Here is a 12507-nt window from a genome sequence, read left to right as displayed (position 1 = left end):
TAATCCTAGCACTCTGAGAGGCTGAGGAGGGAGGACTGCTTGAGACCAGGAGTTTCAGACCCTGTCTCTACAAAAAAAATTTAAAAATTAGCCAGGCATAGTGGCTCACATCTGTAGTCCCTGCTACTTGGGAGGCTGAAGGGGGAGGATTGCCTGAGTCCAGGAGTTTGAGGCTGCAGTGAACTATAATCCCACCACTGCACTCCAGCCTGCGTGACAGAGGGAGACCTTGCCTCTAAAACATATACATAAACAAGCCACTTAAAAAATGGGCAAAGGATTTGAAAAGAATTTATCCAAAGAATATATATATACAAATGAATCTTACAAATATGATGTTGAATAAATGAAGCCAGATGCAAAAGAATATACCCAGTATGATTTCATTTATATGAAGTTGTAGAACAGGCAAAACTAATCTATGTTAAATCAAATGGTTTCCTTTATGGAGAGTGGAGGGCCATGGGGATGATCTTCAAGGGTGCTGGTAATGTTTTCTTTCTTTTTTTTTTCCTTTTTTTTTGGGATGGAGTTTTGCACTGTGGCCTAGGCTGGAATGCAATGGCGTTATCTCGGCTCACTGAAACCTCTGCCTCCCGGGTTCACGAGATTCTCCTGCCTCAGCCTCCCTAGTAGCTGGGATTACAGGCACACACTGCCACGCCCAGGTAATTTTTTTTTTTTTTTTTTGTATTTTTACTAGAGAGGTTTCACTATGTTGGCCAGGCTGGTCTCGAATTCCCGACCTCGAGATCTGCCTGCCTTGGCCTCCCAAAGTGCTAGGATTACAGGAGTGAGACACCGCACCCGGCCAATGTTTTATGTCTTGATCTGCATGATGTTTACAAGCTGTGTTCTGTTTATGATAACTCATTAGGCTTTACATTATGATTTGAATACTTTTCTGAGTGTTAGTTATGCTTCTTATAAAAGGTATATTGTTCCTGCAATATAGAGGACAATGGAAAAATGTCTAATTATCTTACCTTGTTCCTATCTTTTACGTGTATAAGCACCAGTGTCAGGTTTTAGTCTAGTGGCTCAATCATTCCAAGTAATAGTACTATATCATAAATGCAGTCTAAGAAGAAAGAATTTAAAACCTATGAATATAGTTTCTATGAATGAAGATAAATTCCAAAGAGGAAAGGAAGACTTTCCAAAATTGATTCATTTGATTCCGTTGACATAGAAAACAACATCAACCCTTTATGAAAGCAGCTGACATTTAAAGAATATGTGGTGATGATCTCCCCTTCCCATTGGACACATGTTCAGTAGTTATCAAGTAAATAATACTAATTACTAAGATACGTTTTAGTAATTATTGTCTCAATAAAGTATGAACACTGTTAACCGTTTAGGGTTCCCGTTTAATTAGAAACAAAAAAGTTTCTTTGTTTAAAGCCCTCGTTTAGCCAAGCAATCAACTTGAGTTATTAGCAATAAACTCTGACACCTCAGGATTGGAACCTGCCATATTTTTCTACTTTATCTAGTCAGATGATTTGCTTAGGCTTGCTTGGTGTCTTATATTTCTCTCTGGGTATTAATATAAGTGCCATTAGAATACTCAGACTTGCTATATAGAAACTGCTGATTTTAACTATAATCTTAGCTGATAAATTTTCACTTTCATTTTTTAAATGAAACAAGAATATCCAACCATAGGATATGCAACTAAATTTTTATTATTACACCTTTTTCTTGGAATAAAATTAGCATCTGAAATATAAAATATGACTTCAAGAGGAGCACTGTAATCCACAAGGAGACTCAGATTTGAGCACTTCAGGTGAGTCACATATGGAACACAGCATTCTTTGCAAAAATTAATCTTTCGGCTCCATTCAATGTGGTTATTTTTGGCCAGGCACAGTGGCTTACGCCTGTAATCCCAGCACTTTGGGAGGCCAAGACCAGTGGATTACCTGAGGTCAGGAGTTCAAGACCATTCTGGCCAACATGGCAAAACCCTGTCTCTACTAAAAATACAAAAATTAGTCGGGAATGGTGGTGTGCGCCTGTAATCCCAGCTACTCGGGAATAAGCTTTTTTTGTTTGTTTGTTTGAGCAGAGTCTCCCTCTGTCACCCAGGCTGGAATGCAGTGGTGTGATCTCTGTTTACTGCAACCTCCGTCTCCCAGGGTCAAGCACTTCTCGTGCCTCAGCCTCCTCAGTAGCTGGGATTACAGGTGTGGGCCACCACGCCCAGCTAATTTTTCTGTTTTTAGTAGAAACGGGGTTTCATCATGTTGGCCTCAAGTGATCCGCCTGCTTTGGCCTCCCAAAGTGAAGCTACTGTACTCAGTCCCCATTCAAAGTGTTTTATTCCTTAAAGATAATGAATAATACTATAAATGAATTAATACTATCTAAAATGTATTGAGTACTTATTATGGGCCAGACACCATTCTGGACACTTTATCTCATCCTATTTTCACAATGTTATGCTATAAATACTACTCTTATCCCCATTTTACAGACAAGACAATGTCATCTCAGAAAAGTTAGGTCAGTTACCTAAGATCACGCAGTAAGCTAGGATTCAAACCTAAATCCAGCTGAATTCTGAGCTCCTGCTCTTATCTACCTCGCAGAGACTAATTATTAGGAACACATTCTAATACAGCACTGTCCAACAGGGCTTTCTGCAATGATAGAAATGTCCTTTATCTGTGCTAATATGGTAGCCACTACATACATGGCTATTGAGCACTTGAAATGTGGCTAATGCACCCAATACTGAAATTTTAATTTTTTTTTTTTTGAGACAGGGTCTTGCTCTGTTGCCCAGGCTGGAGTGCAACTGTGTCATCTTGGTTCACTCCAATCCCCACCTCCAGAGCTCAAGTGATCCTCCCGCTTCAGTCTCCTGAGTAGCGGGGCTTACAGACGTGCATTACCACACTCAGATGATTTTCAAAGTTTTGTTTTGTAGAGACAAGGTCTGCCTATATTGCCCAGGCTGGTCTTGGACTCTTGGGCTCAAGTGATCTTCCCACCTTGATCTCCCAAAGTTCTGGGATTACAGGTGTGAGCCATCAAGCCTAGCCTGAAGTTTTAATTTTAATTAATTTAAATTTAAATAACCATATGTGGTTAGTAGTCAATATATTGAACAGTGCATGAGTGTGCTGCTTCAGCTTATGATTTATTTATTTATTTTTTGAGATGGAGTTTCGCTCTGTTGCCCAGGCTGGAGTGCAATGGTGTGATCTCTGCTTACCACAACCACTGCCTGCTGGGTTCAAGCGATTCTCCTGCCTCAGCTTCCCAAGTAGCTAGGATTATAGGCATGTGCCACCATGCCCGGCTAATATTCTGTATTTTTAGTAGAAATGGGGTTTCACCACGTTGGCCAGGCTGGTCTCGAACTCCTGACCTCGTGATCCACCCGCCTCAGCCTCCCAAAGTGCTGAGATTACAGGCGTGAGCCACCGCACCCAGCCTAGCTTACGATTTAAGAGGAGATAAAGGACATTTCTTGTTTAGTTAGGAGCCAAAACACATTCTAGTTTTTATGCTGAGGAAGTTTAATAAATTATTTAGTGTGGAAGTTATATTTAAAAGCACTGAAACAGGTTATCTAAAATCATTCATCCTATGGAAGGTATAGTTCACAAGGATTTATAGTGCTCCATTGCCACAATACACTCTAAAAGAGTTGCTTGTTCTGGAAGCAAGTGATTTTGTAGTTTCTTTATTTTAGGGCCAGATCTCTACTCATCCTCTTAAGCTGGTGAAAAATTCTTTCCAGGAAAGTTTCCACTGAAGTTGTTTTTATTGGCAGTAGTTCAGGTCTCAAAGAATACAGAAAGTTAAACCAGCCTTCTAGATTTATTGTTGTTATCCTTAGTGCTGAGATGAAAGCATAACACTTGTAAGTTCTCGACTATGCTTAGCTTTAAAACCCATCTTAACCTTCTATAATAGGAAAAGAGAGCTTACTTCTTCTATCCATATTATGATCAAGGGTCTAATGCATATAACAATTAAATAATACCACACGTTGCAGTGTAAATTAGCCTGTTTCTTTAACTATTTATCATCCTTTTAGTCGCTGCAGTTATTTTTAAATTATTATTTTAATAAACTTTCTGGGAAAACTCCACACTCATTATCACCACAACCATCTTTTCATTCCTAGTGGCTTTTGAGTCATAAAACAGAATTCTCCCTGCTTATTTCAAAGACACTAGAAGAAACTGTGTTCAGAGGCAGACCCATCAGAGCTTTGACTGCAGCTTAAATATATCATAAATCCTTTTTACTAAACATTTTATAATCACCCTGGGTAATTCACAAGCAATGCATTTACAATAGTCAAAATATTCTTGGAAGTCAGTGTCTACAAACAAAAATGTATTCCTTCTATATATAATAGGATGGAGGCACAGAAGGGCCTATACTGAATATGAGAGAATGAGACCAGAAAAGCATCTACTCTTCTGATTCTCAGCCAATATCTTGACCACATATTCATTCAACACAGAGTTTTGAGGCACTGGGTATACAAGAACAAACAAAATTAGAGTTCCTACACTCACAGCATTTAGAGGTCAGCAGAGAAGACAACTTAATACAGTAGGATGTAATTCCTACGATGATACAGGAAATATAGTGTGCTATGGGAATCTACAAGGCTTAGAAATGAGAGAGAACACAAGACAAAGAAATCCAGTATAAATTTAGCAAATTCGGAAGCTGGAGGGAAGAGGGGAGATGAAACTGGAGAAGGAGGGAAGCAGAGACTGATTGGTTCATGGAGCATGCTAAACTTGTTAAGGAGTTTGGACTTTATTCTTAGTGCAAGGTAAAGTCATTTTATAATTTTTTTTGGTAATCATGCAATTTGATTTACATTTTTAGAAAGATTATACTAATTACACTGTGGAAACTGGATAGCTGGTAACTGAACACTGTGACACCAGTTGGGAGATGAGTGGTGATGGCCTGGACTAGAGTCTTGACTATGGGGATGGGGTACAGTGAAAAGATAAGATAAACATTTAGGTTTTGTGTTAAAAAACATTTAGGCTTGGACGAGGGGGTATGTGGAGATGAGAGAGATGTGTCACTTAGCCTGGTCCTGTGTAATCTGACCAGTTCTGGATATATCTGACCCAAATAAATATATTCAAAAAACTATTATATATACACTTCTGGTGCTTTAGAGAAGCCAGATTGGAATCAGAATTGTAAGTAATCAGGATTTTTTATTAATGGGAATTAACCACAAGGAGAATTGAAACAAAAGAAAGAATGTGCATAGTATGAAGAGAGCATAATCATGGCAGGAATTCCAACATTTGAGTAGCAGGTGGGTCAAGGAAGTGGACCTAAAGAATGACCGAGATGTGACTGAAGAGGCAAAAGAAAAAAAAGCAGGGTAGTTTTTAGTAACTATAGTATATTAGTGTATTTCCAGAAGAATGGAGGGGTAAATACTGTTACATGGCACAAATAGGTTAAGCTATGAGAATTAAAAATGTCAGCTGGGCACGGTGGCTCACACCTGTAATCCCAGCACTTTGGGAGGCTGAGGTGGGCGGACCACCTGAGCCCGGGAATTTGAGACCAGCCTGGCCAACATGGTGAAATCCCATCTCTACTAAAAATACAAAAAAATTAGCTGGGTGTGGTGGTGGGTACCCGTGATCCCAGCTGCTCTGGAGGCTGAGGCAGAAGAATCGCTTGAACCCAGGAGGCAGAGGTTGCAGTGAGTCGAGATGGTGCCACTGCACTCTAGCCTGGATGACAGAGCGAGACTCCATCTCAACAACAAAAAAGAATTGAAAATGTCTGTTGATTTAAGAGTGTTTTTTAACTTTCTTTCCTTAACACCTGCTAAGAAGCCTTTTTAGACTTCATCTTCTTACCACCCTGCCAATCAAATTCCTCACCCATAAAACTTTTTATTATTCTTTCTTTTTTAATTGTAAATTGACAAATTATAGTTGTATATATTTAGGGGTACCAGATGTTATGACTGATGAATAAAATGTGGAATAATTAACTGAAGCTAATTAATATCACCATAAAATTTTAATACCACAGAATATTCTCTGTTTATGTAATGTATTTGTGCTCTATACATAAAAAGAGTATATATATTTTTTTCACCTCACAAGAAGCGGTTTTTATCTGCTTTGAGATTGCATGATTTAACACACAGAGGACATTGGTGATCTTGGTAAAAGTAGTTTTGGTGGGCTAGGTGTGGTGGCTCACACCTGTAATCCCAGCACTTTGGGAGGCTGAGGCGGGTGGATCACGAGGTCAGGAGTTCAAGACCAGCCTGGCCAACATGGCAAAACCCTGTCTCTACTAAAAATACAAAAGTTAGCTGGGTGTGGTGGCAGGCACCTGTAATCCCAGCTACTCGGGGGGCTGAGGCAGAAGAATCACTTGAACTCAGGAGGTGGAGGTTGCAGTGAGCTGAGATTATGTCACTGCACTCCAGCCTGGGTGACAAGAGCAAGACTCTGTCTCAAAAAAAAAAAAAAAAAAAAAAAAAAGTAGTTTTGGTGGTAGTTCAGTGGAATGCTAGAAATAAGTGGGCTGGGAAATAAACAGCAAGAGGTGTAAAAAAAATAGAGATATGTAGAGTAGATTCAAGAAGTCTAGCTGTGAAGAGGATAAAAAGATAGGAAAATAAATGCAGCAGTTCATAAAGTGAAGGAAGAATACATTTAAATGCTAAAGGAAAGGTGTGAATAGAGGGGAAAAAGCTGACACAGGAGAGAGGGAAAAACGGAAAGAGGACCCTGACACAGCAGGATAGCATGCTACTGGGAGACTAGGTGAAAGAGTTTGCCTTCTTTAAGGAGAAGGAACACTTCCTACTCTTCAGATTGAAGGGAAGGTTTGTATACTTGACTGCAGGCAGATGATGGTTCTCCTTCTCTGTGTAATGGGAGAGAGGTCATTTCCAAAGGGAGGGAGAAATCCTCTTCTCTGTAAATACCATGTGCTACTCGTGAATTGACATAGTACTGAGCTACTTAAAAATATTTAGCCTGCAAAGAACTCCAATAGAGTATGTGTATATGTATTTTTTTAAGAGTTAGGGTCTCACTTTGCTGCCCAGGCTGAAGTGCAGTGGACCAATCATAGCTCACTATTACTTTGAACTCCTGGGCTCAAGTGATCCTTCTGCCTCATTCTGCCTCCGCCTCCTGAGTAGTCAGGACTACAACCATGCGCCACTAAGCCTGGCTAATGTTTAAATTTTTTGTAGAGATGGAGTCTCGCTATGTTGCCCAGGCTGATCTCCAACTCCTGGCCTCAAGTGATTTTCCCGCCTCACCCACCCAAAGTGCTAGGATTACAGGTGTAAGCTACTGCACTCTGTCTGCCAACAGTATATTGTTGGTTTTTTTTTTTTTTGTTTGTTTGTTGTTTTGAGATGGAGTCTCACTCTGTTGCCAGGCTGGAGTGCAGTGGCACGATCTCAGCTTACCACAACCTCCGCCTGCCGGGTTCAAGCGATTCTCCTGCCTCAGCCTCCCGAGTAGCTGGGACTACAGGCACATGCCACCACGCCCATATAATTTTTGTATTTTTAGTAGTGACAGGGTTTCTCCATGTTTGCCAGGATGGTCTCAATCTCTTGACCTCGTGATCCACCTGCCTCAGCCTCCCAAAGTGCTGGGATTATAGGCATGAGCCATACTGTGCCTGGCCATATATTATATTAAATGGTTAGAAATAAAAATCATAAGATTAAGAAAACCTAATCTTGTTGCAAAGAGAGCTTTCCTAAAGATACGTAAGGTCTTTTTTTTTTTTTTTCCCGAGGCAGAGTCTCACTCTGTCGCTCAGGGTAGAGTGCAGTGGTGAGGTCTCAGCTTACTGCAACTTCCGCCTCCCGGGTTCAAGGGATTCTCCTGCCTCAGCCTCCCAAGTAGCTGGGACTACAGGCGCGTGCCACCACATCTGGCTAATTTTTGTATTTTTTGTAGAGACAGGGTTTCACTATGTTGGCCAGTCTGGTCTCGAACTCCTGACATCGTGATCTGCCCGCCTCAGCCTCCCAAAGTGCTGAGATTACAGGCGCCTGGCCAAGATACGTAAGTTTAAGATAATTCATTTCTCCTATAGTGTCAATAGAAACTGTCACTCTGCCTTTCCCAAATTAATCCTTTCACTTGTAACTTGATCCCATTCCTTTCCTTCTCTTCTGGGAGGTAAGACTTTTTCTTGAATCTTCAAATAGTTGCTTGCTTCCTGCCCCCAAATAGATATCTTGTATTCTTTAAAACAAACCCCAAACTTTCCCCCACCTTGCCACTCTCAATAATCTTGCTTCATGCACCAAATGATGAAGGATTAGTCTACACTTGCAGTCTTTCCTCAGTTACTATTAAAACATCTCTCTCAAATAGCTCAATGACTTTCTAATTATAAAATCCAACGACCTATTCTGATTTCAGCTTCCTCCTCTGGCCATTGCAGCATTTTATGTCATTGATAACTTTCTCCTAAACAAAAATACTTCTTACCCTTTTATATGAAACTTCATCTGCTTTGGGTTTCACCTTGAAAGTCTTTCGGGCTTAATTCTCACAATTTTTTTTAAAAGTCTTTCTACAATCTCCATGTAAACCACTTTCAAATTCGGTAAAACTCAAACTCCGTAAAATTCCTCCTCCTGTCAGTGACACCATCTTCTTAATCACATAAGGCTGTAAGCTTCGGGTTCAAATTTACCAAATACCAACAGCCACATCGCTCGTCACTTTTCCATACTCACTACCACCTGCTCAGCTTAGAACCCCGTTACCTCTCTCCTGAAGAACTGCAATACCCTTCTCACTGCATTCCTCACCCCAGGCTCTTCCAGGCACCACCCATTAACAGGACGTCCGCTCAGGTCCTTTTGGGGTTTTGTCCTCCAGAGCAGAAACCTGGGACTGAGATTCCTGCCGTCTGTACAGAGGGGGGACCCAGGAAGCTCGACCTCCGGGGCTCAGGCGCCTGAGAACACTAGGCTGCAGGTGGACCGCTCCCTTCCGGCCTTGCTGGCGAGAAAGCCCGGAAGGCCGGGAGTGGGGGGAAGCCAGGCCCTGGCCCACGGCACCAAAGACGCTCCTAGAGCCCAGATCGGAGTCGGGGGCCCCAGCTATTCAGCCTACTCCCGGGTTTTGGAGCTGTCCCCAATCCACATATTTCCCGCCCCTCACACTCACCCCGACACCTGTGCCAGTCAGTGATTCGGCGCCGGGTCCTCTCCAGACCGAAGCTGAGGAAGCTGAGAAGGCCGCGAGGACCCGCAGCCGGAGTGCCCAGGAGATTGCCTGATTAACAGCTTCAAAGACACCGACACTGTCTACCATATTAGAAAGATTAAATATGCCGGAAGACCGTAAATGAGAGGAAAGACGTCTGTTGAGGTTTAGTATCTAAATATTCTACATCATCCAGGACCTAGAAAAATGGTAGGTTTCTCACCATCTAGATTCAGGCGGTTATCCGCGGCCTAACTCAGTCTGGGGTCCCATATGGCAGGGGAGGCGGGGTCAGGAATGGGCGGGGCATTCGCTGTCGGTGGTGAGGAATAGAGCCAATGATTGTGGATGACAGCGGCACAGAATGGGCGGAGTCTGGAGGGGCGGGATTTGGAGGAGAGAAGGCGGTGATGCGAAGAGGTGGGGGGGGTCAGAGAGTATATGGCAGAGGTGGGCTGTAGAACCAAAGTAGGGTGGGAGCGCAAAGATGGCAGCTGCTGAGGAGGAGCCGAAGCCCAAAAAGCTGAAGGTGGAGGCGCCGCAAGCGCTGAGGTGAGCGCTGCCCGACTTGGGGAGGAGGGTGACAGCGCCTGCTGCAAGCAAGCCCGGGCCCACGTGGGGTTTCGCGGCTCCGGCGCTGGGTGGTGTCTCTCATTGCCCGCTTGGGGCCAACACGCAAGACCTGCCGCGCGGGGAGCTGTCTGTCTGGCCGCGACCCCTTGCCGGACGTTCTCTCAGTTTGGCCGAGTCGCCGCCTGTCTGGTGCAGCTCCGGCTCCAGCAGCCCTTGGCCAATCGTGGCCGGCGGAGGGGGGGCGAGCCGGCTGCCTGCGCCACCTGCGAGCAAGCCCAGGCTGGGCTGGTGCGACCCCGGAGGGCCGGACCGGAGCTGCGTCTTTACGCGGCTGCCTTCTCTTCCTGGGGGATGGCGGGGAGGAGGCTCGGCAACTGCTCTACTCTGGGGCGAAGTCAGAATTTTTGGGGATTTTTCGGAAAGTGTTGCGGAAGGCCACGTTGACCTGCCTTTTCGTACACATTCTGAAAGCCTGCACCTTTGAGGACCCTCTACCAGTGACCCAGACCCCTCCGAGGCTTTGCAGGGGCAGCATTTGGATGAATGGCTGGGAAAAGTTGATTTTTCTTTTTTATTTGCACTTTTTGGCAGCAACGGAGACAGTGCTGCCCCTAACACCTGCCTCACATGTGATTGATGTTGCAACTTTTACTTATAGAGTCATTTGTTAAAATATCCCTTCCTAATAAGTGTAAAGTGAAGCAGGCAGTCTTTGATGATTTGGAAATGTTCGTTGAAAGGCAGCGATTTTTTTTTTCCATCTTAAAATAGGCATATCAAACGGATTGAAAAGTATTGGGACACTCCTGATTATACAAGACGTATCCCATTTCTTCCTGTATCACTTTTCTTCACCTCCAAAAGAAGGAATCACAATTGAAAAGAAAAGAACACTTAGGGGCCTGGTGGTGTGTTCATCTGCTTTGGAGGGTGAACAAATCCATGCCAGTGCCTTTAATGTATTCCTACTACCCTCAAAGGGTCAGCGTGTCTACCTCATACCAAGAACATAAACTTTAAAATAAAAACCCTCTGGATATTCTATTTTTATTTTAAATATTCAAGCTATATGCAGAATAAAGAGCAAGGGCTTTTGAATCAGACCTACCTGAGTTAAAGGCATGTGCTTTCCCTACTCTGCCCTTTATTAGAGTATTTCCTTTATAAGGCACCTCCTTCGCCAAACTGGAAGACAGATGCAACTTTTCCCTACCATCCTACTAAACATACAACCCTTAGATTTCCTTAGATTTTTCCTTAATAAAAACAATTATATATAATGCTGATCCATTTTCACTGTGTTTTCCTATTATCTTGTTGGACAGTTCTGTGATCAAAGGAAGGCAAGAATTATGCCTATTTTACAATTGAAGAAATTGAAGTCCAAATAAAACAATTAGTACAGGGACAGAAATAAGAACTAGCTGAGCATCCTTTCTTATACCTGTAGTCCTGGTGCTTTGTGAGGCTGGGGTGAGAGCATTCCTTAGGCAACCAAAATTCACTTTATACAATATGAACTTAATGCCATCTGTAGACATGAAGTTAAAAGCTTAGACATTCGAGTACTGGGACAAATCTCTAATTTTGTCGGGAGACATTTTAGGATTGGCTATTATTACTTTTATTATATTAGTTTGACTTTCAGACTCAAAGTGTGAGAATGCATTGAGTATTTACACTGAATTAATTTATGATGACTTGCTTGACAGGGGATTGCTACTAGTTTTGGTTAAGGAGAATGGGTTATAAAGACTAAGCATAATTTAATGTTCAGCATCAGTGGGAACAGATAATGAGATATATTTGTAGATGTCAGGGAAAATATTTAGGAGATTTAGGGATTTCTGAGAATTTGGTCAGCTCTGGGACAGTAATTCTCCACCAGGGGAAATTTTGCCCTCCAGGGGACATTTGGCATGGTCTAGAAAGGTATTTTTGGTAGGGAGAGCTATTGGCACCTAGTGGATGGAATTCAGGGATGCCGCTAAACATCCTATGTAGGACAACCCCCACAACAAAGAATTATCTGGCCAAATATGTCAACGGTGTTGAGGTTGAGAAATCTGTTCTAGAGGGAGCATCTGACAAGGCTAGTCTGCCTTTCTCAAATATCTATTATTTTTCTAGGCTCGGTTACTTTTCAGCGTATAACAGTTGCTTACAAAGAATCAGGCTCTAACATGTTTTCAGGTGGGATTAGGGGAAAGAAGGGAACATTACTTGAGTGCTAGACATTATATTATGTGCTGTATATATGTTATCTCTTTTAACCCTCCCAGTGACCCATGAGGTAGGAGCAATGATTCCTGTGTTACAGACGAGGTATTTTGTGATGAAAGAAGTGGAGAAACATTTTTGGGAACTGCTCCCTAGATGAAGGTGTTCCATGATGATCACTTATATTTAAGACAACTTAGTTTTCTTTACTCTCCTTTGGAAATCTCATCCAAGTTCGTTTCTTTAGAGATCGCCTCTTAAGAGGATACAGTGCCTTCCAAGGCTTGTTGAGCACATGCCGAGTCTTTAACTTCAGTTTGTCTTTCAAGTACATGCTATTCTAGACATGGTGTTAAAAACTGGATATATGTATAGAGAAAGAGGTAAGGCACAGGTACCATCCTCTTGGTGGGAAATAAGTGGGGTTTGTGAAAATGACACTTGAGTATTCTTAAAGATGACTAGGAGTTAACCAGTCATC

At 42.5% G+C, this 12507-nt stretch overlaps 3 protein-coding genes across 6 annotated transcripts in view; 1 reads left to right on the top strand and 2 right to left on the bottom strand.

The window, feature by feature from the left end:
* Nucleotides 1-9510, bottom strand: part of AP3M1 (adaptor related protein complex 3 subunit mu 1) — a 30964-nt gene extending 21454 nt beyond the window's left edge. Inside the window, exon 1 of one of the 3 annotated variants that reach the window (XM_050803481.1) lies at nt 9195-9510. In XM_050803481.1, coding sequence (XP_050659438.1) covers nt 9195-9341 — 147 coding nt within the window. In that variant the 5' untranslated portion in view covers nt 9342-9510. The remainder of the gene's footprint in view (nt 1-9194) is intronic. The other 2 variants (XM_050803482.1, XM_050803483.1) reach the window with 2 other exon arrangements.
* Nucleotides 1-12507, bottom strand: part of CAMK2G (calcium/calmodulin dependent protein kinase II gamma) — a 1229125-nt gene that overhangs the window by 335426 nt on the left and 881192 nt on the right. The gene's annotated exons all lie outside the window — the stretch shown is intronic.
* ADK (adenosine kinase) overlaps nt 1-12507 on the top strand; it is a 711694-nt gene that overhangs the window by 144299 nt on the left and 554888 nt on the right. Inside the window, exon 2 of one of the 2 annotated variants that reach the window (XM_050803506.1) lies at nt 9635-9785. In XM_050803506.1, coding sequence (XP_050659463.1) covers nt 9721-9785 — 65 coding nt within the window. In that variant the 5' untranslated portion in view covers nt 9635-9720. Of the gene's footprint in view, nt 1-9592; nt 9786-12507 lie in introns of those variants that run through there. The other variant, XM_050803508.1, reaches the window with a different exon arrangement.

The sequence above is a fragment of the Macaca thibetana genome, chromosome 9, assembly GCF_024542745.1.
Source record: "Macaca thibetana thibetana isolate TM-01 chromosome 9, ASM2454274v1, whole genome shotgun sequence".
NCBI classification, from domain to species: domain Eukaryota; kingdom Metazoa; phylum Chordata; class Mammalia; order Primates; family Cercopithecidae; genus Macaca; species Macaca thibetana.
The sequence above is the reverse complement of the archived record's forward strand: the minus strand, read 5'-3'. Positions and strand labels throughout refer to the sequence as shown.